The sequence below is a fragment of the Ictalurus punctatus genome, chromosome 7 (genome assembly GCF_001660625.3).
Source record: "Ictalurus punctatus breed USDA103 chromosome 7, Coco_2.0, whole genome shotgun sequence".
Taxonomy (NCBI): domain Eukaryota; kingdom Metazoa; phylum Chordata; class Actinopteri; order Siluriformes; family Ictaluridae; genus Ictalurus; species Ictalurus punctatus.
In genome coordinates this window covers 6,846,540-6,867,599 of record NC_030422.2, presented here as the reverse complement: position 1 = coordinate 6,867,599, position 21,060 = coordinate 6,846,540, and the positions used below count along the sequence as shown (strand labels likewise).

At 40.5% G+C, this 21,060-nt stretch overlaps 2 protein-coding genes across 4 annotated transcripts in view; one reads left to right on the top strand and one right to left on the bottom strand.

The window, feature by feature from the left end:
• rgs20 (regulator of G protein signaling 20) overlaps positions 1 to 1,843 on the bottom strand; it is a 9,640-nt gene extending 7,797 nt beyond the window's left edge. Inside the window, exon 1 of the mRNA XM_017472884.3 lies at positions 1,657 to 1,843. Within this exon, the coding sequence (XP_017328373.1) occupies positions 1,657 to 1,719 (63 nt within the window). The 5' untranslated portion in view covers positions 1,720 to 1,843. The remainder of the gene's footprint in view (positions 1 to 1,656) is intronic.
• A 9,065-nt stretch (positions 1,844 to 10,908) lies between these two features.
• The window catches only part of atp6v1h (ATPase H+ transporting V1 subunit H), a 44,542-nt gene continuing 34,390 nt past the window's right edge, over positions 10,909 to 21,060 (top strand). For 2 of the 3 annotated variants that reach the window (XM_017472883.3, XM_017472881.3), the window contains exons 1-2: positions 10,909 to 11,008; positions 11,555 to 11,693. In XM_017472883.3, the coding sequence (XP_017328372.1) occupies positions 11,590 to 11,693 (104 nt within the window). In that variant the 5' untranslated portion in view covers positions 10,909 to 11,008; positions 11,555 to 11,589. Of the gene's footprint in view, positions 11,009 to 11,040; positions 11,093 to 11,554; positions 11,694 to 21,060 lie in introns of those variants that run through there. The other variant, XM_017472882.3, reaches the window with a different exon arrangement.

Sequence of the window (21,060 nt, the reverse complement as noted above, 5' to 3'; positions counted from 1 at the left end):
TTTCTGACGTGTTCTCCGGCAGCTTTCACGAAGGGACACCTGACAGGATCTCACGTACCAGTTCAATCTGTTGCCGGACTGATGAAAGATCTCTGCAATGATTTGTTTGGAACTTTTCGGTTTCTGCAGATTTCTGATTTCCTTTCGTTCCCGGTAAACCATTTGTGTGTAGTTTTTTTTTTTTTTTTTTTGCACGGTAACACACTACCTGTAACTTTTGGAAACGTTTCCCGGCGAGGAAGTAAAAGATACGTTTCCGCACAGAGCTGAAATCACTATAACACATTCAAAAGATTAATATCATCAGGAAACAGAGGCAATGCCACAACACTAAGTCCAAATAGGATAGTATCCTATCTTTTTTTTGTTTGTTTGTTTCCTTTAACCTCCATGTCAAGCAGTGTTCATATTAAAGAGCAGATAAGTGTCCTGTACTGGACTGTCTTTTGTAACCCGAGGCGTAATTAACTTACGACTTACGAATTTACTCGTTCAACTGCTTATTTATCAAAGACTCATTTTCTTCTTGAAACACATCTGACCAGTTCTTGCATTGTTCCGTTTACCAACACGTTTCCCACGTTTGTTTTTTTTTTTTTTAAAAAAAGGATTTAAAAATCGAATCGATTCACCGAATTGGTTAAATACCGATTCTTCTCACACCTCGCTTGCCTTTTCTCACACATACAGCTATCAATTCTCCATGCTCGATTTATAACTGCAGTGCCTGCTGATTTAACAGCCAGGGTTTCGCTCTGTGCTTTGCCATCCGAGGACTTACAGATGCTGCTTTCATGAGACATCAATAATCGGAACAGTATCAGTGCTCAACAAGAAATACAATCCAAAGCAAACATGTTCTTTTTCGCCGAACATCACCGAGGTCCTCTGTACTCAGTTCCTTTCCAAGGGAATCATAACAGCTAAAATTCTTACTGGCGAGATATATATCCCCATATAGATGATATATTATCACTTGTGTATGTTAATTCCACGCTGGCTTTTTGCTGTGTATGATGGGTAAAGCTGTTGGAGTATTCACGGAGGAGGAGGAGGAGGTGGTGGAGGAGGTGGGGGCGCATCTCCAACTGCAGTCTGAGTTCTTCATCAGTGATCATTGCCTTTTGCTCCATAAGCAACGAATCCAGTCATGTTTAATGTTCTCACACACACACATATGCTGAACACCCTGGTCCTATTAGGCTACTCAGCTGGCCTATAGAGGTTTTCCTGAGCTGGGTTGGCAGAAGGAAACCCGATAAGGAACAGGAGGAAAACAGAAATGAAATGAGGAAAATGACAGCATCACAGCATGAAGCGTATAAACCCTGAGCCGCGACGCAGAAAGGGAAATGAACACTAGGTCGTTTTTAACACACTGAGCTCCTCGATTTGACAGTAAAACAACAACAACAACAACAACAACAACAATCTCCTAGTGGATATGAGAGTGGCCCCAGTGAAGGGCTCCAGCATCATCTCTCTCCATCGGGAAGGAGACATCTCTGGCAAGCGAGTCCGACCTCACACATGCCATGCCGCTTTGAAACGTCAAAAAAAAAAAAAAGAAAAAAAAGGAGAAAAAACCCCCAAACGTCGCCACGACATCGACATTTTTACACATGTATAAAGAGAAACTGCCATGCCCATACTTACAATATCACCATGTATGCCCAGAGATAAGAGATAATTCTTCGCCTTGATTACATCGGTTGGCATAAGGAATCCTTTTTTTTCTCTCTCTCTCTTTTTTTTTCTTTTTTTTTAAAGACCGGCCGCTTGTGGTCAGTGCGCATGCGCGCCTCCTGCAACTCGCGGTGGCGGTAGCGTAAAATCCACTGCATGCCACCGACGCGCTGTGCGTCTTCAATGAGCGCGTTTAACGGGTCTGTGTGGCCTGCTTCCTCTTCACAAACACGCACGCTATTATTATTATTATTATTATTATTATTATTATTATTATTATTATTATCATTATTATAGATTACAATCCAAATAACTAATAAAATTGCCACATTATACCTCACCTAAGGCACTATAGTACTGAAGTAATAAATATGGTATGTGGTTTGGGGAATAGGGCAATAATAATAATAATAATAATAATAATAATAATAATAATACCAAGTATACTACTACTACTAATAAGTATACTATTACTACTACTAATAACAAGTATACTACTACTACTACTACTAATAATAATAATACTAATAATAAGTGTACTACTACTACTACTACTACTAATAATAATAATAATAAGTGTACTACTACTACTACTACTACTACTACTAATAATAATAATACTAATAATAAGTGTACTACTACTACTACTACTACTAAGTATACTATTACTACTACTAATAACAAGTATACTACTACTACTACTACTACTACTAATACTAATAATAAGTATACTACTACTACTACTAATAATAATAATAAGTATACTATTACTACTACTAATAATAAGTATATTATTACTACTACTAATAATAATAATACTAATAATAAGTGTACTATTACTACTACTACTACTACTACTACTACTAATAAGTATACTAGTACTACTACTACTACTAATACTACTAATAATAAGTGTACTACTACTACTACTACTAATAATAATAATATGTATACTAGTACTACTACTACTACTAATAAGTGTACTACTACTACTACTACTACTACTACTAATAATAATAATAATAAGTATACTACTACTACTACTACTAATAATAATAATACTACTACTAATAAGTGTACTACTACTACTACTAATAATAATAATAATAAGTATACTACTACTACTAATAATAATAATAATAATAATACTAATAATAAGTGTACTACTACTACTACTAATAATAATAATAATAATAAGTATACTACTACTACTACTACTAATAATAATAATAATACTAATAATAAGTGTACTACTACTACTACTACTACTAATAAGTATACTACTACTACTAATAAGTGTACTACTAATAATAATACTAATAGGTATACTACTACTACTATTACTACTACTACTAATAATAATAATAATAACAATCATCATCATCATCATCATCTGTACAGAGTTGCAGCAGGTAGCTTTGCTGCCTCACAGCTCCAAGCTACAGGGTCAGTCCTGAGCTACGGTTTCTGTAGCCTATGTGTAAACCTTCTGCACATGTTCGCCCCATTTCCTCTGGATTCTCCAGTTTCCTCCCACCTACCAAAATCATGCCAATAGGTGGAGCTGGTAGTTGGCCAAGATTAATTGCCCCCAGGTGTGATGAGTGTATGAATGCATATGTGTGGTGCCATCCAGGGTGTATTCCCTTCTCACGTTCAGTGTTCAAAGGTGTTATTATTATTATTATTATTATTATTATTATTATTATTATTATTATTATTATTATTATTATTATTTTAATTATTATTATTATTTTCTGTGTAGATTTCACTCTGAGCCCTATTGAAGATTAAAGTTACGCTTGACGCATATAATCACTACAGCTTTAGTGCTGATTCCTACAGCTCTAACAGGGTTGAATGGACCGGTGATGGTGATATGATATGTCTTCTAAACTACAGCTGAAAATCTGTTTTCTTCTCCAGGCTACATCTTGGGCCACTGTGATTCAGCTGGTAGAATTTGTGGTGTTGCCCCGAATAGAGCAACATGCCATTATATCTTCCCTTTCTTCTTTTCCTCATAATACTTTCCACACCAGGCACCTAGTCACATTATCGGACAGTTAGGCCTATATATTATTCAGATAAACAGGGACGTATTTGTGCTTCCTCAAAGGAAAGCACACACTCTGTCCATGGTTCTGAAACTGTTCTGTATCCTCCATCTCACTTCTTCCATCAGCTGTCTCCACATAACTGTAACTATCTACTAACTGTACATCTCTGTTAAGATTTGTCCCAAGAACTGCCAAACGCCTACGTCAGGAATTGTAATTTTATCAAGTTATTGTAATAGTTTTGCATTTCAAAAGCGTAGCACATGTGGTGTCCATGATTTCTACACGTTTGACGTACTGCAAAGGATCCCCATTTGACATAGTGCAATACTGACATCTGCTGGTAGTCTGTCATATCACAAAGATTATACTGGCTGGCATGATTATAGCGTCATATGAGGAAAAACAGTCAGAACGTGCTCAATATCTCTCAGTACATTCCTTTGAGTAGAATTATTTTAATTAATTATGTATATGTGCTTGGGCGCACAGTGGCTTAGTGGTTAGCATGTTCACCTCACACCTCTAGGGTCCACGGGGGTTTCCCCCGGGTAGTCCGGTTTCCTCCCCTAAGACATGCATGGTAGGCTGATTGGCGTGTCCAAAGTGTATGATGGGTGTGTGAATGTGTATGTGATTGTGCCCTGCGATGGACTGGCACCCCATCCAAGGTGTACCCCGCCTTGTGCCCCATGCCCGTGGGATAGACTCCAGGTTCCCTGCGAGCCTGTAGGATAAGCGGTATAGGAAATGGATGGATGGGATGTTTAATTTCCTGATAGTTACAGTTACATGTGTTAATGTGGATGTGGATGGATGTATATATGCTTGGGAGAAAGAGATAGAAAGGGAGAAAAATAAAGACAACAGAAAGAAATAGAGTTAGAAGTAGTGTGTAAGCTGTAGGTGGCACTCTGGGTCTATTCTCATATATTCCGCTTGCATAAAAGGGTTTTTAAAGAGTTTTTTGATCAATTATATTCACAGGGTGTTCTCTCTCTCTCTCTCTCTCTCTCTCTCTCTCTCTCTCTCTCTCTCTCACACACACACACACACACATGCACACACAATTGGTTTTCCTCTAAAATAAGTTCTGAACGAAACACAAATTTCCCATTATAGAAAAATCTCAGTTGATAATTAGAGACTTTAGTTACACTAAGTGATTCAAATTCAAATGAATTTGTACAAATCAGCATTATTGATACCTCCACCTAAAAAAGCAACACAGCTGTAATTGTTCTCTGCGGTATTTTATTGTTTTAATGCATTATAATTACCTGAATTCATTTGACAGATGTTTTACACAAATATATATATTGAGGCAAAACATAGACCAGGAAAAAAAAAATAAAAATCAGGTCATGACTCTAACCAAAATTTATATATAGGTATAAGACAATTGATCAGAAACAACTGTCACACCAGTATAGGATATTACCTCTCCCCGCCACCTGAGGTCGCAATCACAAGAACACTAGCATAGTTTTATCTTTCCATTTCCTGTTAGTTTCTTGCTTGTTTTTTTTTTATTTTTTTTTATTTTTAAAAAAAGCACATATCAGTTATAACAATGCAAAGTTCCTGCAATTCCCAGCATGTGGGTTCTGAGACTTGTATTATAACATTACGATGTACTTATGTAGTTATTGTTTACCTTTGTTTACCAAAACGAGCATCATAACCATAACTATGCACAGTGAAGGCTTTCATTCTGAAACCATTACCTTCCTGGACTCTTAGTCTTCTCATAACTGTACTGGGCAGGACTAGACCTTGCTGAGAACTGCCTCCTCATAGGACCATGAGACTGCGCCTTTGATCTCTGCCCTGGAACCTCACGCCCAGCAGATCATATGCGCTGTCAGTCCCAGAACTCAAGGAGATTGAGGACAACGTAAAGGAGGCACTAGCTTTGAGTCATCTTTGCCCTCTGCTTCTCCTACAACCGTAGACATTTGCTTTGAGAAGGAAAACGAAGGGGAACTCAGACCTTGCACTGACAACAGGGGTCTGATTGCAACTACTGTCAGATCAGATATCCATTGCTAGTGGTTCCATCAACACATGAATGAGGTGCAAGGACCAAGTTAAGTTTACATGGTACATAAAACCTCATTTAAATCAAAGAGGGGAAAGAATGGAAAACCCCAATCATCAACCATCAATCATCTTCAGTGCATTATGAATGACTGGTCATGTCCGACGGACCGGTCAACGTGTTAATTAGGTATTCTGAGAATGAAACCACTTTGTTTACCTAGATGACAAGAGTTTACATCGACGACATTCTTATTTTTTCACCCTCAGAACAAGAATACATGAGCCGAGTCCCTACCAAAGGCAGAGAATTGTCCAGTTAGAAAAATATGAGTTTCTCAAACCCTCGGTAAAATTCCTCAGCTACATTCTGGATGCGCAAAGAGTTAAGATATAGATAAGATCAAGGTGAATGCAGTAACATCATGATCTCAGCCCTAAATAACAAAGGAACTGCAGGGGTTTCTGGGGTTTGCCATGGTCTATCAGCGGTTCATATGGGGTTTCAGCAACACTGGCAGCTCTTCTCACTCCACTACTCAAATTTAAGTCCATAACAAAGATGGACTGACTCAGTACTTCCAGTTTTCTGGAGTATTCTGTACTTATATGTAAGCTTTTGCTAAAAAGTGTTAATTTCCTCATATTTATGGAGACTCATGGGACACCTTGTAGTATATTTTTCTTCTCATTATTGATTTTTTTTTTGCATTTAGGCGTCTCCTTTGCTTAAATTCCCTGATAATGGTTTGAAGCAAGTATTAAGCCTTTTCTCATTAACTGCATTTCATATCATTTTCTCCAATTTGTCTTGAGCTAGGTGAGAACTGACTCAAAGCTGTTCATTCTGACCTTTATGATAATTGCACCCTGAAAAATATATAGGGAGTACAAAGCTGGTGTAAATGTATGTGCCTTACCAAACCTGAAAATACTATTATAATAATGAAATTAGACTCGTAGAGTATTATTAAGTCTCAAAACCTAAGGTTTCCTGGCTTGCCCCTACTGGGAAACCCTTAGCCCATGTAGACTCCCATAACGGAGAGTTTCTTCCAAATAGAACCCATTCGAAAGCCAAAAACCCTTAACGCTTTAAAGAACCCCCCCCCCCCTTTTTCTTGTTTTTTATAAAGCACTTTTAACTACATACGTTGTATTGCCATTTATATTGAACCGTCTGCCAAATGAATCCATTCAAATGTGGATGCAAACTTGAATCATTTCTCTGTGCACCCTTTCCAAGACGTAGCTAATAAAAAGACCATTTGCTATTATTAAAAATAAAGACATGGGGTGAAGGTGGGATTACACCCCTGGAGTATTTTTCCTGATGGCACAGTGGTACAGCTCTGCCCCTTAAGCCTGTCTGTTCTCTGTTTCAAGGCTGATTGCCATTAGGATACATGTTTCAAAATGACCAAATTATCATTAAATGGATCATCACTGAATATGTGATTTTCCTAGTGGAGTAATTGGCATTCAGTATAGTGTCTTCAATTGCCTTTCATTTCAGATCTGCTCACATTACTCTCCAAAACTGAATAGCACAGGCTTCATTCTCTTCTCTATCGTTCTTGGGTTAAATTTAAGACCAAGGCTGTGCACAACTCTTATGCTGATAAAATAAATACACACTTGTTTTATTACCGTTAAATGCCATTATACATTCTCTAAATTGGAAAGCAGTTTTACTGTATGCATGCAGTGTTAAATTCGAATATGGTATGAGAACAATTAGAGGGAGTATTCTCTCACTTCCTCACCCTTTATTATCAATATGACATGATATGAGAATGATGTCACTTTTATCATTAACTATAAATAACATGGCAGCATTGTATTGCGACAGGTAATAAAATTCTATTAAATGTATTAACAAAATGTGAAACGCAAAGGAACCTGTAGAATGGATTGTCTATAAGTATTTAAAATGAGTTTGTTTTAGCGTGCAGCTAATTTCAACCACGGACTGCAGATTGGAACACGCTGTGCACCGCTTATTTGATTACGCAACCTTTCAAAAGGATTTAATGACTTAATTTTAAAGATGATGAAAAAGAAACAAAGATAGTGGCTACTCCTGCAGGTAGTAATCATCTAGTGAGCACAACTGCACGCCAGTTATCAGACCCTAATTTAACCTGTTTATGCCTCATTGTAACATACAAATACATATTTGCAATCAAAATGAATCGGGTTTTTATGTCAAAATTTACAGACTTTCAGCTGTTTGCGATGAACAAATCAAACAAAAGCAATTTAAATACTTCGACACAATGAATGCTTCGAGTGGTTTTTCCCCAAATTCAACTGAAAATGAAATTTATAATGATTTCTCCAGTTTCAAAATTATTCAACTCCTTCATGGCGAGCATCTTTAGTACTTAGTAGAGCTCCTTTTGCTGTTATGACCTGCTGCAAATGAGATGCGTAGCTTCTGGCAGCGTTCCTGAGGAATCTTATCCCGTTCCTCATGATCAATGGCCTCCAGTTCATTAATATTCTTGGGTTTGCATGCTGCAACCTCCTTCTTCAAGAGAGTTCCAATGGGTTCAAGTCAGGTGACTGTGATGGCCCTGTAGAATCTTCCAGGACGACTTCTGCAACTAAGCCTTGGTGGAATTTGCTTGGTATCATTTTCCTGTTGGAAGGTCCAATGACTCCCAAGCTTTAGCTTCCTCACAGACGGCATGACGTTTTCTCCTAGGATTTCCTGATACTTCAATGAATCCATCTTGCCTTCCACACGCTGCAGGTTTCCAGTGCCAGAGGATGCAGAGCAGCCCCAGAGCATCACCGAGCCTCCACCATGCTCGACTGTGGACAGAGTGTTCTTTCTTCATTCTTCTTCCTCCAGACATACCGCTGATCCTTTGTGCTGAAAAATTCCAGTTTTGTTTCATCGCTCCACAGAACAGAATCCCAAAACTTCTGTGGCTTATTTATATGATTTTGAGTGACTTATCTTGTGCTTTTGGGTCAGTAGTGGTGAATGTCTTGGAGTTCTGGCATGGAAACCTTCTGTTTTTAGTACGCCCCTTACTGTGCTCACTGAAACCTCAGTGTCTGTTACACCAAGTCTCGCTGCAGGTCTTTTGCAGTCACGCGAGGGTTTTTCACAACCTGTCTTCTCAGAAATCTGCTTGTAGCCATTGATAGCTTCCTTTTTCTGCCCCGTCCAGGTATTTCATACATTTTCTACCCCTAGCCAGTTCAGGTATTTCATGTGCTCCGGCTCAAGCACACCTGCTGCAAATAACAAAGCATTTGATTAGTTTAGCATCAGGTTTGCTTGAGACAACACTGGGACTGCATATATGTGCTGTTGTGAGGGATTCTATTCAGGGGGTTGAATAATTTTGAAACTGGAGAAATCATTATAAATTGCATTTTCAGTTGAATTCGGTGAAACCACTTGAAGCATTCGTTGTGTCAAACTATTTTAATTGCTTTTGTTTGATTTGTTCATCGCAAACTACTGAAAGTCTGTACATTTTGACAATAAACCTGATTTGCAATGGGGGTTGAATCATTTTGATTGCAACTGTACTTGCTGCATAAACATTATGTATATTAATACATGCATTTATATTTATTTTAACAAACAAAAGAGGCAGTAGTAGCTTTCACACATAAAGCTGTTAATAGTACACCTTCTTTTCTATAGTGACTGGAGTACATTCAACAGTGAGTGTTATTACAACATACTATTTTGCAACATTACTTTCCTTAATGAAAAAGTACCTCGTCATAATGACCACAAATAATACATGATATAAATAAATATGAATGAAAATTAAAATGATATTTATGATATTGTTTGTTATTCTTCATTTTCTAGTGTTTAGTTCATTATTATTATTATTATTATTATTATTATTATTATTATTATTATTATACATCCTGTTGAATATTTTCTTACCTGAAAGGATAAAGGAATCTCAGATCTGTTTCCTTTATTTCCACATTCATTGTCATTTTCAGAGGTTCCTGGTGCTTGGTAACTCTCACCATTCCGACAGGCCAAGAGCAGCCACTGTAACCGCCCACACATTAAGGAAGGAGCATGATTAATACACCACCCCACACCACAGAATCTACTTCCCACTTCATGACAATCCCATCATGTGGCGTTCTCTATTTAGCTTCTTTCCATGTTGCCAGAAAGATGTCACCGTCTAAAGAACATAACATTTCCATAAAGCACATTACCTTTTGCAGCATCACATAAATATAGGTCCTTTGTCAATGGAAAAAAAAAATCCTGAAACAGTCATGCCAAGTAAGTAAAAGCAAAACAGTAAGTACATCCTGAGTTAAGAGGGCAAAGGGGGATTATAGTCACACTCTCATTAAGCTCTGTCCCACTGTGGTTTAGTTCATCTCACAGGCTTAGGACTGATTAAAATAGAATGTGATTGTGGGTTTGTGTGCTTGTATTTGCATGTTGTCTTTCTGACGTAAAATATATGTCTACTACTATCAAACAAATACATAATCAGATATAGGCTTTTGAGCTTTACAACTAGAAATAATGGGAAGGCCTACAATTTCAGACACAGCAGGAATACAATTTCAGACACGGCAGGTTCCCACTCCATGTTGTCCTTTTATTTAGCATGTGTCTGTTTTTTTTTTTCTTTTTAGCTGTATACTTTTCCAGCCTTTTGTTGCCCTGTCCCAACTTTTTTGAGATGTTTTGCTGCCATCAAATACCGTAAAAACGACCTCATTTCCCCCTTAAAACGGTACATTTCCTCAGCTTAAACATTTGCTATGTTTTCTATGTTCTGCTGTGAATAACACATGGGTTCATGAGATTTGCAGGTCATTGCATTCTGTTTTCATTCACATTTTACACAGGGTCCCAACTTTTTTTGGAATTGCGTTGTAGATTGTTATGGTTCTTTCCTTTTATTAACAAGTGAAAATATCGGATTTTTAAAATTAAAAAAAAAAAAATTTGTTGACTAATCTCAGTGATTAGTAAAGTTCCTTTAATCAATGCAGTCACGTGTGGATTTACATCGGAAAGATCGAGAACGTTTTCCCCTTCGGATGACGTGATTGGATAAAGACACGCACGCTCATGAATTATTCAGGACTTCCTCAACTCGGCCACTCCAGGAAAGGGTTAATTGTGACTCCGATGCACGTGACGGTATCACGTGACATCGGTCTCGTGACGCGTTACTGCGTTTTGACAACCGAGGTAGCAGGTAAGCTGGGTTTTTAAACACGAACTGTTTGTTTATTTTCTTCAGGGATGCCGTGTTGTGGTTGTAATGCAGGATGAGAGCACGGTAAAGGTTTACAGCTGTAACACACCCTGCTGCAGAGGCAGCTAGCTGGGTGCTAGCCATCCGGCTAATTTAACCTGTTCAGCTGGCTGACATTGGCCCAAACCTGACAGCTGGACATTTCCATTCAATAAATGTTTCTGTTTTGTGTCGTCGTGACTTTATATACTAGCCAGCTAGTGAGATAGAAATGATTCAAACTGCACGGTTATGTGTGTGTGAATAGCTAACTGAGCTAGCATACAGCTCGCAGTGACATTGTGCATAGCTAGTAAACATTAAAAATAGAGAATAGTCAGTGTTGTGGATGAAGGCTGTGACCTCAGACTGATAAGCTGCTGCTGTTGTTGTTGTTGTTGAACTCGAACTCATTTCCTAGCTAAGCTGTTGTCTTGTGTTGTGCCATTTCAGCTGAAGAAGTCCTCCTTGACCACCTAGTCTTTTTCTTATATTCCTCCTCTGTAGGTTTCTCCAGCTGAATATCAAGCAGGTATTTGGAAATGGACATCCGAGGAGCAGTGGACGCTGCTGTCCCGACCAACATCATCGCCGCCAAGGCGGCTGAGGTCCGAGCCAACAAGGTCAACTGGCAGTCCTACTTACAGTAAGTAACCATGAGGCGAAAACCCCACAAAGACCTTAAAAGGGAAACACAAAACAGTTCCTGGTCTTGCTCCTCTCATTCCCCTGCGTGTCTGTTGTTGTTTTTTAATATTTAAAGTCATGCCTTTTTATTATGTATTTATGGAAGAGCACACCTTCGTTTGTCTCTTGTGTTGTCGTAATCACATTCAGTTTATTAACATCTCCAGTGTAGCCGTGATGGAGTGTTTCACGCTACGAGAATAAATGTATATTTCTGCGTTCACTGTACACATTCCTATACAAATCTACTGAAAATATTTCTTAATGTTGCTTCCCTTGGATTTTTTTTTCTTCAAAAACAGGAACTAAACAGTTTTCTTACATTACAAAGATGGTGTCGGTGTCTTGTGACTATTTTTGACCTTGTGTGTGTGTGTGTGTGTGTGTGAGCAGCTCATATATGTTTAACTTGGATGCATTTGAAACGCTTTAAAATAAGCTATCGGATCATTTATATCATTTTAAATAGGTGTGACACTAGTATAGTGAGAGAGAAATTCACCTCGGGCTTTGTGTTGTTTCTTTCCCCCTTACTCTTTGTGAATTTTTTTTGTTTTACTTCACCATGGTTTTTTTTTTTTTTGTGTGTTCCCTTGCTGTTGTAACATGAAGTAGATCAAGTGATGTAAATCTGTCTGTATTGCATAAGTTTGGAAAATACCACTTTTCTGTGGTTGTTGGAAACAATTTTTATATTTACATTCTTTATGTAGCACTTCAATATTCAGTCCATACAGGATTTCAGGAGATTTTTATTTGTATTATTATTATTATTATTATTTTGTGTGATTGTTGCGGCCAAAAATGGAGGGGAGGAAGGGAGGGAGAGGAGGAAGGGAGGGAGCGGAGGAAGGGAGGGAGCGGGGGAAGGGAGGGAGAGGGGGAAGGGAGGGAAGGAGCGGAGGAGGGGGGGAGCAAGGGAAGGGGCAAGGGAAGGAGCGGAGGGGGGGGGAGCAAGGGAAGGAGCGGAGGAGGGGGGGAGCAAGGGAAGGAGCGGAGGAGGGGGGGAGCAAGGGAAGGAGCGGAGGAGGGGGGGAGCAAGGGAAGGAGCGGAGGAGGGGGGGGCAAGGGAAGGAGCGGAGGAGGGGGGGGGCAAGGGAAGGAGCGGAGGAGGGGGGGGGCAAGGGAAGGAGCGGAGGAGGGGGGGGGCAAGGGAAGGAGCGGAGGAGGGGGGGGCAAGGGAAGGAGCGGAGGAGGGGGGGGCAAGGGAAGGAGCGGAGGAGGGGGGGGCAAGGGAAGGAGCGGAGGAGGGGGGGGCAAGGGAAGGAGCGGAGGAGGGGGGGGCAAGGGAAGGAGCGGAGGAGGGGGGGCGCAAGGGAAGGAGCGGAGGAGGGGGGGGCAAGGGAAGGAGCGGAGGAGGGGGGGGCAAGGGAAGGAGCGGAGGAGGGGGGGGCAAGGGAAGGAGCGGAGGAGGGGGGGGCAAGGGAAGGAGCGGAGGAGGGGGGGGCAAGGGAAGGAGCGGAGGAGGGGGGGCGCAAGGGAAGGAGCGGAGGAGGGGGGGCGCAAGGGAAGGAGCGGAGGAGGGGGGGCGCAAGGGAAGGAGCGGAGGAGGGGGGGAGGGTATTTTAGTTATCAAACACTGTCTGACAATGAGTCTCCAGAGGTGCACTCCTAAACGCACACACACACACACACACACACACACACACACACACACACACACACACACACCTTATACTCTGAATATAAGCATTAGTTTAAATTCACTGATATGGTGGCAGGCCAAAAGGATTTATTAAAAGCATGAACGTTTGAATAATTATTAGTGACATGAGGCTACATTTATCTGACAGGACACGGGCTGAATGGCGATGCATGACGGCCCATTAGGAGGTAGTTTATAACATCGCAATGTGTTAGCGTCGTTAACAAATAACTGGCTATCGCAAACATTACATGGAGCATAACGTTAGCTGGTTTCACGGCTACAATGCAGCTGCCTCAAACAAACATAATATAGGACCGTCTTTCAGGTGCTTCGTCAAATTCCAGGTGTTTCCTCGCTTTGTTTGAAATGAACGATAGCATCGGTTGCGAACCGGAAACCGATACTAGCTTTCCTCTCAATGAGTCGGGACGGAGCTAAACTTGTTAAGCTAAGCTAATCTTCTGTAGTTTATCCCGTGTGTTGAAGAAGAAGAGGAACGCCTACTTCTTCTTCTTCTTCTTCTTCTTTTTCACCACTTGTGGACCGACTAAAACACTTGCGCGTATTTGCTGCCCCCATCAGGTCCGGAAGAATCGCAACCTCGGTACTCTCGTTACAAACGGTAATAATGCTACTGCAGAAAAACAAGTACCGTCACGTTTTAAGAATGTTGGTACCGAAATATCGGTTCTCATGACATCCCTAGTGTGAAATAATTTACCAACAAACGGTGATGTTTGTTGGTAAATTAAACCTTTTAGCTGTACTCATTTGACGCACGTGAGTCGACGAGGGCTTCGGCCAAATGCGCGTCGTGATGACGTCACATGGTGCGTCTCGGGCCAAATCTGTGGAAAATCAGCTGTAATTTTTAAAAATCACAAGCTCCTCCAAATATTGTGGCATTTGCTTGATTTTTGCATTAATCACGAAAGCACAAAATCTTGGAAGGAATGAATATCGAGTGCTATACAATTTAACAAAGTATAAGGCACATTAATTAAGCAATCTGCAAATATGAATAAATTATCTATTCATTTATTAGTGTGGCTACAGATCATGAAAGGTGTGTTTAAGACTAAGAACACGGAATTGGCCGATTAAACAGGTATGTTTTCAATCTGGATTTAAAGCGCACCTATTATGGTTTTGAAACGTGCCTAATTTAGTTTTAAAGCTCTCGTATAATAGATTTAAACGCATCCGAGGTCCAAAACACTTTAATGTTCTCATGCTTCAAACTGCAGCATTACCATGTTTTCCCCAGTGTCACAAACGACTCGTTAAATGATTCGCTCTAAACTCCTCCTTTCAGAGAGCATCCTCTGCTCTGATTGGTCAGACCTCCCAGTCTGTTGCGATTGGTCTACTTGTCGCTGTCAGCGAGCAGCCGATGAAGACCGGAGGCGGGGCTTTTTGTTACAAACCTACGTAGGTTAGTACAGGAAGTAAAGTCTGGAATCACTAACGACTCGTTTCAGCCGTTCAGAATCGGTTCCTTCTTTCGGGAGTCGATAACTCCGTTTGTCGTGCGCTTTGATGTTTGAAACTTTGCAGACTTTTTACATTCACAAACAGCTCTATATACACACTACACGAAAGGGAATATCTGAAAAACCATAACAGATGTGCTTTAAACACCATTTAAACACCACTAGCTGTCCTGATGTAACCACTGGTGACGGGAGGTAAACAGATCGAATTTATTTACCGATAAACACGATCTACTTGCTTGTTTTGGTCGTTTTCACAGCTAATATACTCAAGAGACAGAATAGGCAGGTGCATTAATTCCTGGGAGCTGAATAAAAATGTTTTTGTGCCTCAAAACTTAATAGCAGAAAGTATCTGGCTGTTCTATAACCCAGGATGTGTTCTCTCTCTTGCGTACGTGTGTGTCGTCCCCACCCTCCTGATATTGTTTAAACGCGAGGCGGCGACGTGCTAGAACGGGGTCAAAAGTTAAAAGCTTATCGAATCATTCTAAAAGCACCACTTACTTACTCATTTTAATGTTAAAAATGCAGATTTGAAGCCCGACATGTGGAAAGTGGTTTTGTACCCGCTAACGTTATTTTGTCAAGCTAATCAGTTTTATTTGATTGCAAGCGCAGAATAATCTGATGGTTCATTACAGATAATTTGCATGACACATTAACTTACTCATAGTGCGAAGCACCTAGATGAAGCTCCGGGCTCCAGTGAATGAATGACACGGCGACCAGTGTGAATTGGACGAATGAGTCACAGGCAGTGTGGAAATAAATGAATGAGTCGTGGTCAGCGTGTATCGAAAAGCTTGACCCGCACGTACCTGATTAAAGATCGCTGGCTCCGTTTGAACTTCATCCGCGTTTGGAAGGAGGTTTTACTGGAACCGAAACGCACATCTGAGTTGTCTGTAATGCACTGGCAAGCATAAATGAATCACTTGAAATCCGTGAAAGCAAAACACACTAATAATAACCGAACAGCCGTAAGGAGTTTTGAAACCCTGACCACATGTGCAAGAGCTTTGCAGCAGTTGCTTTTGTAGTTTTTCGGCTATAAATATTGATTTCAAACTCCCAAGTGTTTTCTTTGGTTTCAGAATTTTAGCCTACAGGTAAACCCTCACACTCCCACCTGGCCTCTACAATATAATTTTACAATGCCAGATTTTCAGTGATCTCTCACTATTCTCCGGTAGATGAGCATGCTTATATAAGACCTGCTCTCTTGGTGAGCTGACGTTACAGTCTTCGACTCATGTCTAAGGCCAACCTGCACCTTCTTTGTAAAATAACCTAGTGTATACCATATTCACTCACTGACCAATTTATTAGGAACATTGCATGGTCATTTTATGCAATTATCGGATCAGCCGATCAGGTGGGCCGCACCTCGTATGAAATCATGCAAGTCAAGGTCAAGCCAAGAGCTTCAGTTAATGTTCACATCAGTCATCAGAATGGGGTTCAAATGTGATCTCGATGACTTTGATTGTGACATGGTTGTTGTCTGGGTGACTGATCGGAAGGTCGGGGGTTCAAGCCCCAGCACTACCAAGCTGCCACTGTTGCGCCCTTGAGCAATGCCCTTAACCCTCTCTGCTCCAGGGGTGCTGTATCATGGCTGACCCTACGCTCTGACCCCAACTTTGTAACAAGCTGGGACATGCGAAGAAAAGAATATGACAAATAAATGCTTCGTCTTCTTCTCTGTGCCAGAATGGCTGGTTTCAATATTTCAGAAACTGCCGAGCAGGCAACGTTTTATCCCCCCAGTAATCACCCGTTTAGTTCCATGTCCACTGTAGCCTCGGATTCTTGTTCTAGGCTGAGAGTGGAACCTGATGTGGTCTTCTGCTGTGGTAGAATTCTCCTCAGTTCTCCTCAAGGTCCGAGGTGTTGAGATACTTTTCTGCTGAACTCGCTTGTAAAAAGTTCTTGCAGCGTTCCTGCTAGACTGAACTATTCTGGCCGTTCTCCTCTGACCTCTTTCATCAACAACGCGTTCCACCGAATATTTTTACTTATTTTTTAATTTTTTTATTTTGCACTTGAGTGTAAACTCAAAAGACTGTTATGTTAGAAAATCCCAGGAGATCAGCAGTTCCTGAAATACTCAAACCAGCCCATCTGACATCAACATGCACGCCATGGTCACAATTACCGAGAACATTTGTTTCTCCTCCATTCTGATGTTTGATGTGAATATTAACATAAGCTCTTAACTTGTGTCTGCATGATTTTATGCATTGCATGCTGCCACATGATTGGCTGATCTGATCTGATAGTTGAATTAACGAGAATGTGTGTGTTGGTGTTCCTAATAACGTCTTCAGTGAGTGTCTATAAGTGTAGAAGTGAAAACTGTACAGTGCCTTACCCAAGAAACCTTCCACATTTCGTACTGTTTGAACCTGAAATTGTAACGGAGTTCTTTGGGATTTTTGACCATTTGATGTAAATACAGTGTCTCTAATATTTGAATGTGTACTTTTGTTTTTCATTGTGACACAAAGGTTAATTGGACAACAAAGCAAAAAAAAAAATAAAAAAATTGTAGCATACATGTACATCCCCTTGGGTCAGTACTTTTATAGAACCACCTTTGGCTGCAATTACAACTGCAATGTCTTCTGGGATACGTCTCAATTTTGCACATCCTGTTATTTTTCTCCGTTCGTCTACTGAGAATCGTTCAAACTCTGTCATATGGGATGCAGACTGTTGATAAACAGCAATTTTCCTGTCTTGCCATAGATTCTAACACATTCAGGTTCTTGGTTTTGAACCACTTCAGTGTAACTTTGGCAGTATGCCTAGGATCGTTGTCCTGTTCGAAGATGAACCTTGCAGACTGAAACAGGTTCTCTTTATGTTTAAAGTCAAGTGGGTTTTTATTGTTATGCCTCTATACAGCTTGTATACATTGGAAAGAAATGGCAACCATCCAATCCAAAATCTTGTATAGAAAACGTGTGTTGAAGATCGGATGGTAATTGTAGAAATCGGAGCAGTTATGAATGTGGTTTCTTGATCAGAGGTGTAATAACTGATATTAAAAAATGTCAGCATATGGGCCAGGCACTGTGTTTTTTTATTTTATTTTTTATTATTATTTTTTAAAAATGTTATGTTAAGGCTTCCTGATCACTGATAATAATCCCAAAATTAGTTTAGATGATATTGAATCAAGTCAACATATGACTGGTGTCAAAGACTTCATCAAGTTATAAAGCTCGTTATACCCAGTGGAATGAAACTCCTCGAAATATTTTTGGATTATGGAACCTTCTGGATGTTTATTATTAGATGATTGAGTAGGATCTACTGGCTTACTGACAGCCTGCTGCTTATTAGGTCTACTCACACCATGATCTCCATTTTCCCAGCCTGCACCGCAGACTACAAACATGGCCGCCATGGACTGCAATTCCCCGAGCACTCACACACTGGCACGTTCGCTCTCGCCTTCATTTTGATCACGCACACCTGCACCCAATTCACTGCACAGTTGCTGTAAAAGGTCTCTCGTTGTACTCACTCTTTGCGAAGTATACGTGCCATTCCTTGTGTTTGTGACTATACCAAGCCTGTTTATCTCTCTGCTCGTGGTTCTGTTATTGATATATTTTTGCCAAGTGTTTTTTTTTTTACACTGTCCTGCCTTTGAGATCCTGTTTGCTGATAATCCCAACCTTTTGCCCGTTTTCTGGATCTGATTTTTGCCTAGGTTTTGGATTTGTCTGCCGCGATCTTAATAAACACCTCTACCTGATTTTGCATCTGTCTGCTCGTTCCTTCACGTGACACTGCTCTGTTTGATCCCTTATGGTGTCCATTTTCTTGCTGAAGAAATTTGGGAAATAATTTGTTTGAGATTTATAAATTGTCAGATCGTTTATTCACTTATATTCTGTGGTGAAAAATAACCTAATATTGCTTTTATTGCTCTCTATCGAGCTTGGAAAAAGGGTCCTCTGGGTGAAACGAGGCCGATGCTATTTTGAAGACACCAATCATCATTATCATCTCCACTCACACTGTTGAGAGGTTAGTTTAAGGACATGCCACTGTTCAGTGTACCATGTAAGGCTTTAATTATTGGTTTTCTCACATGAGGTGGGACAAAACTGTCCAAGATAGATCTTCCAAAGTATTGGAACAGCAAGGCCAGTTCTTTGCTATTAACTGAAGACATTTGGGTTTGAGTTCTAAAGATGAATATGAGACGATAGAGTTAAAAATTTCATTTCCTGATATTTATATCTAGCTGTGCTAGAACTTAGAACATGGTGCCTTTGCTCCCCTCACAAATTGGGGGGTCTGTCACCAATCTATACTAACAGATAAAGTAAATTAAATAAAACATAATATTTGGTTGCATATCCCTTGCTTGCAATATCTGCATCAATCTGGCAACCCGCTAACATCACCAAACTGTTGCACTGTTCTTTTGTGATGCTTTTCCAGTCTTGTACTGCAGCTTCTTTAATTTGTTATGTGTTTAGTGGGGCTTCTCCCTTCAGGAGGTGAAATACTCCTCAATTGGGTTAAGGTCTGGTGATTGACTTGGCCAGTCTGAAACCTTCCGCATTTGTCCCTTGATGATGTCATTTGTTGAGTTGGCGGTGTGTTTTGAGTCATTATCTTGCTGCATGATGAAGTTCCTCCTGATTATATTGGATGCATTCGTCTGTAACTTGGCAGACAGGGTGTTCCTGTGGACTTCTGAATTCATTCTGCTGCTACCATCATGAGTTCCATCGGCAATAAAGATCAGTGAGAATGTTCCAGAAGCAGCCGTACGAGCCCAAGCCATGACACTACCTCCACCATGCTTGACCGATGCGTCCTATGTTTTGGATCATGAGCAGATCCTTTCTTTCTCCACACTTTGGCCTTTCCATCACTTTGGTAGAGGTTCATCTTGATTCCAGAACTTCTGTGGCTAATCTCTGTATTTCTTTGCGAATTCCAGTCTCGCTTTCTGACTCTCTTACTGCTGATGAGTGGATTCATCTCATGATATGGCCTCTTTATTTCTGCTCTCAAAGTCTTCTTCAAACAGTGGATTGTGATACCTTCACCCCTGCCCTGTGGAGGATGTTGGTGATATTTTTGGGGCTTTCTTCACAGCCGTCACAATTTTTCTGTCATCAACCGCTGTTGTTTTCCTTGGCTGACCTGTTTCATGCGTGGATATTAGTACACCAGTGGCTTGTCCCTTTTTCAGGACATTCCAAATTGTTATATTAGCTATGCCCGATGCTTGTGCAATGGCTCTGATTTTAAATGGCTTTAAAATGGCTTGCTTTTCTCCCATTGACAGCTCTCTGGTCGTCATGTTGGTTTATCTTTTTTTTTTTAAACAACAAATGCAGTCTTCACAGGTGAAACCCAGGGCTCAAACCAAGAGTAGACATTCCAAGCTATTAATTGATTGATTTTTATCAATCAGCATTGCAGGGCACACCTGGGTAACAAGAAACACCTCTTAGTGACATGTTACAGTATTTTTGATCAGTTGAAACATGTGTATGTTCACACAATAGGTGACATGTTCTAAGCTGTTTGACACATGTAGCTGTAACTATCAGGAAATTAAACATCCCATCCATCCATCTTCTATACCGCTTATCCTCTTCAGGGTCACGGGGAACCTGGATCCTATCCCAGGAAGCATGGGGTACAAGGCGGGGTACACCCTGGACAGGGTGCCAATCCATCGCCGGGCACAATCACATACACACTCACACACCCATTCATACACTACGGACACTTTAGACACGCCAATCAGACTACCATGCATGTCTTTGGACTGGGGGAGGAAACCAGAGTACCCGGAGAAACCCCCGCAGCACGGGGAGAACATGCACACTCCGCACACACAGGGCCACGGTACGAATCGAACCCCCGACCCTGGAGGTGTGAGGCGAACGTGCTAACCACTTAGCCACCCTGGAAAGTAAAAATGAAATTCGACTCTATCATTACAAAGCCTTTCATAATCATTAAAGAAATAAACAGTAAAGAAATGTACGCAGATGGTAAATAAAGCAGACGATATGTACTTTGTTAGTCTGAAAATATTTCAGATTAGATGAAGCCAGTTGCAGATTCTGAAATGATTCACAGAGCTCTGAATTGTCTTTGTAATGAGGAGTTGACAACAGGTTTATGCACTTCAA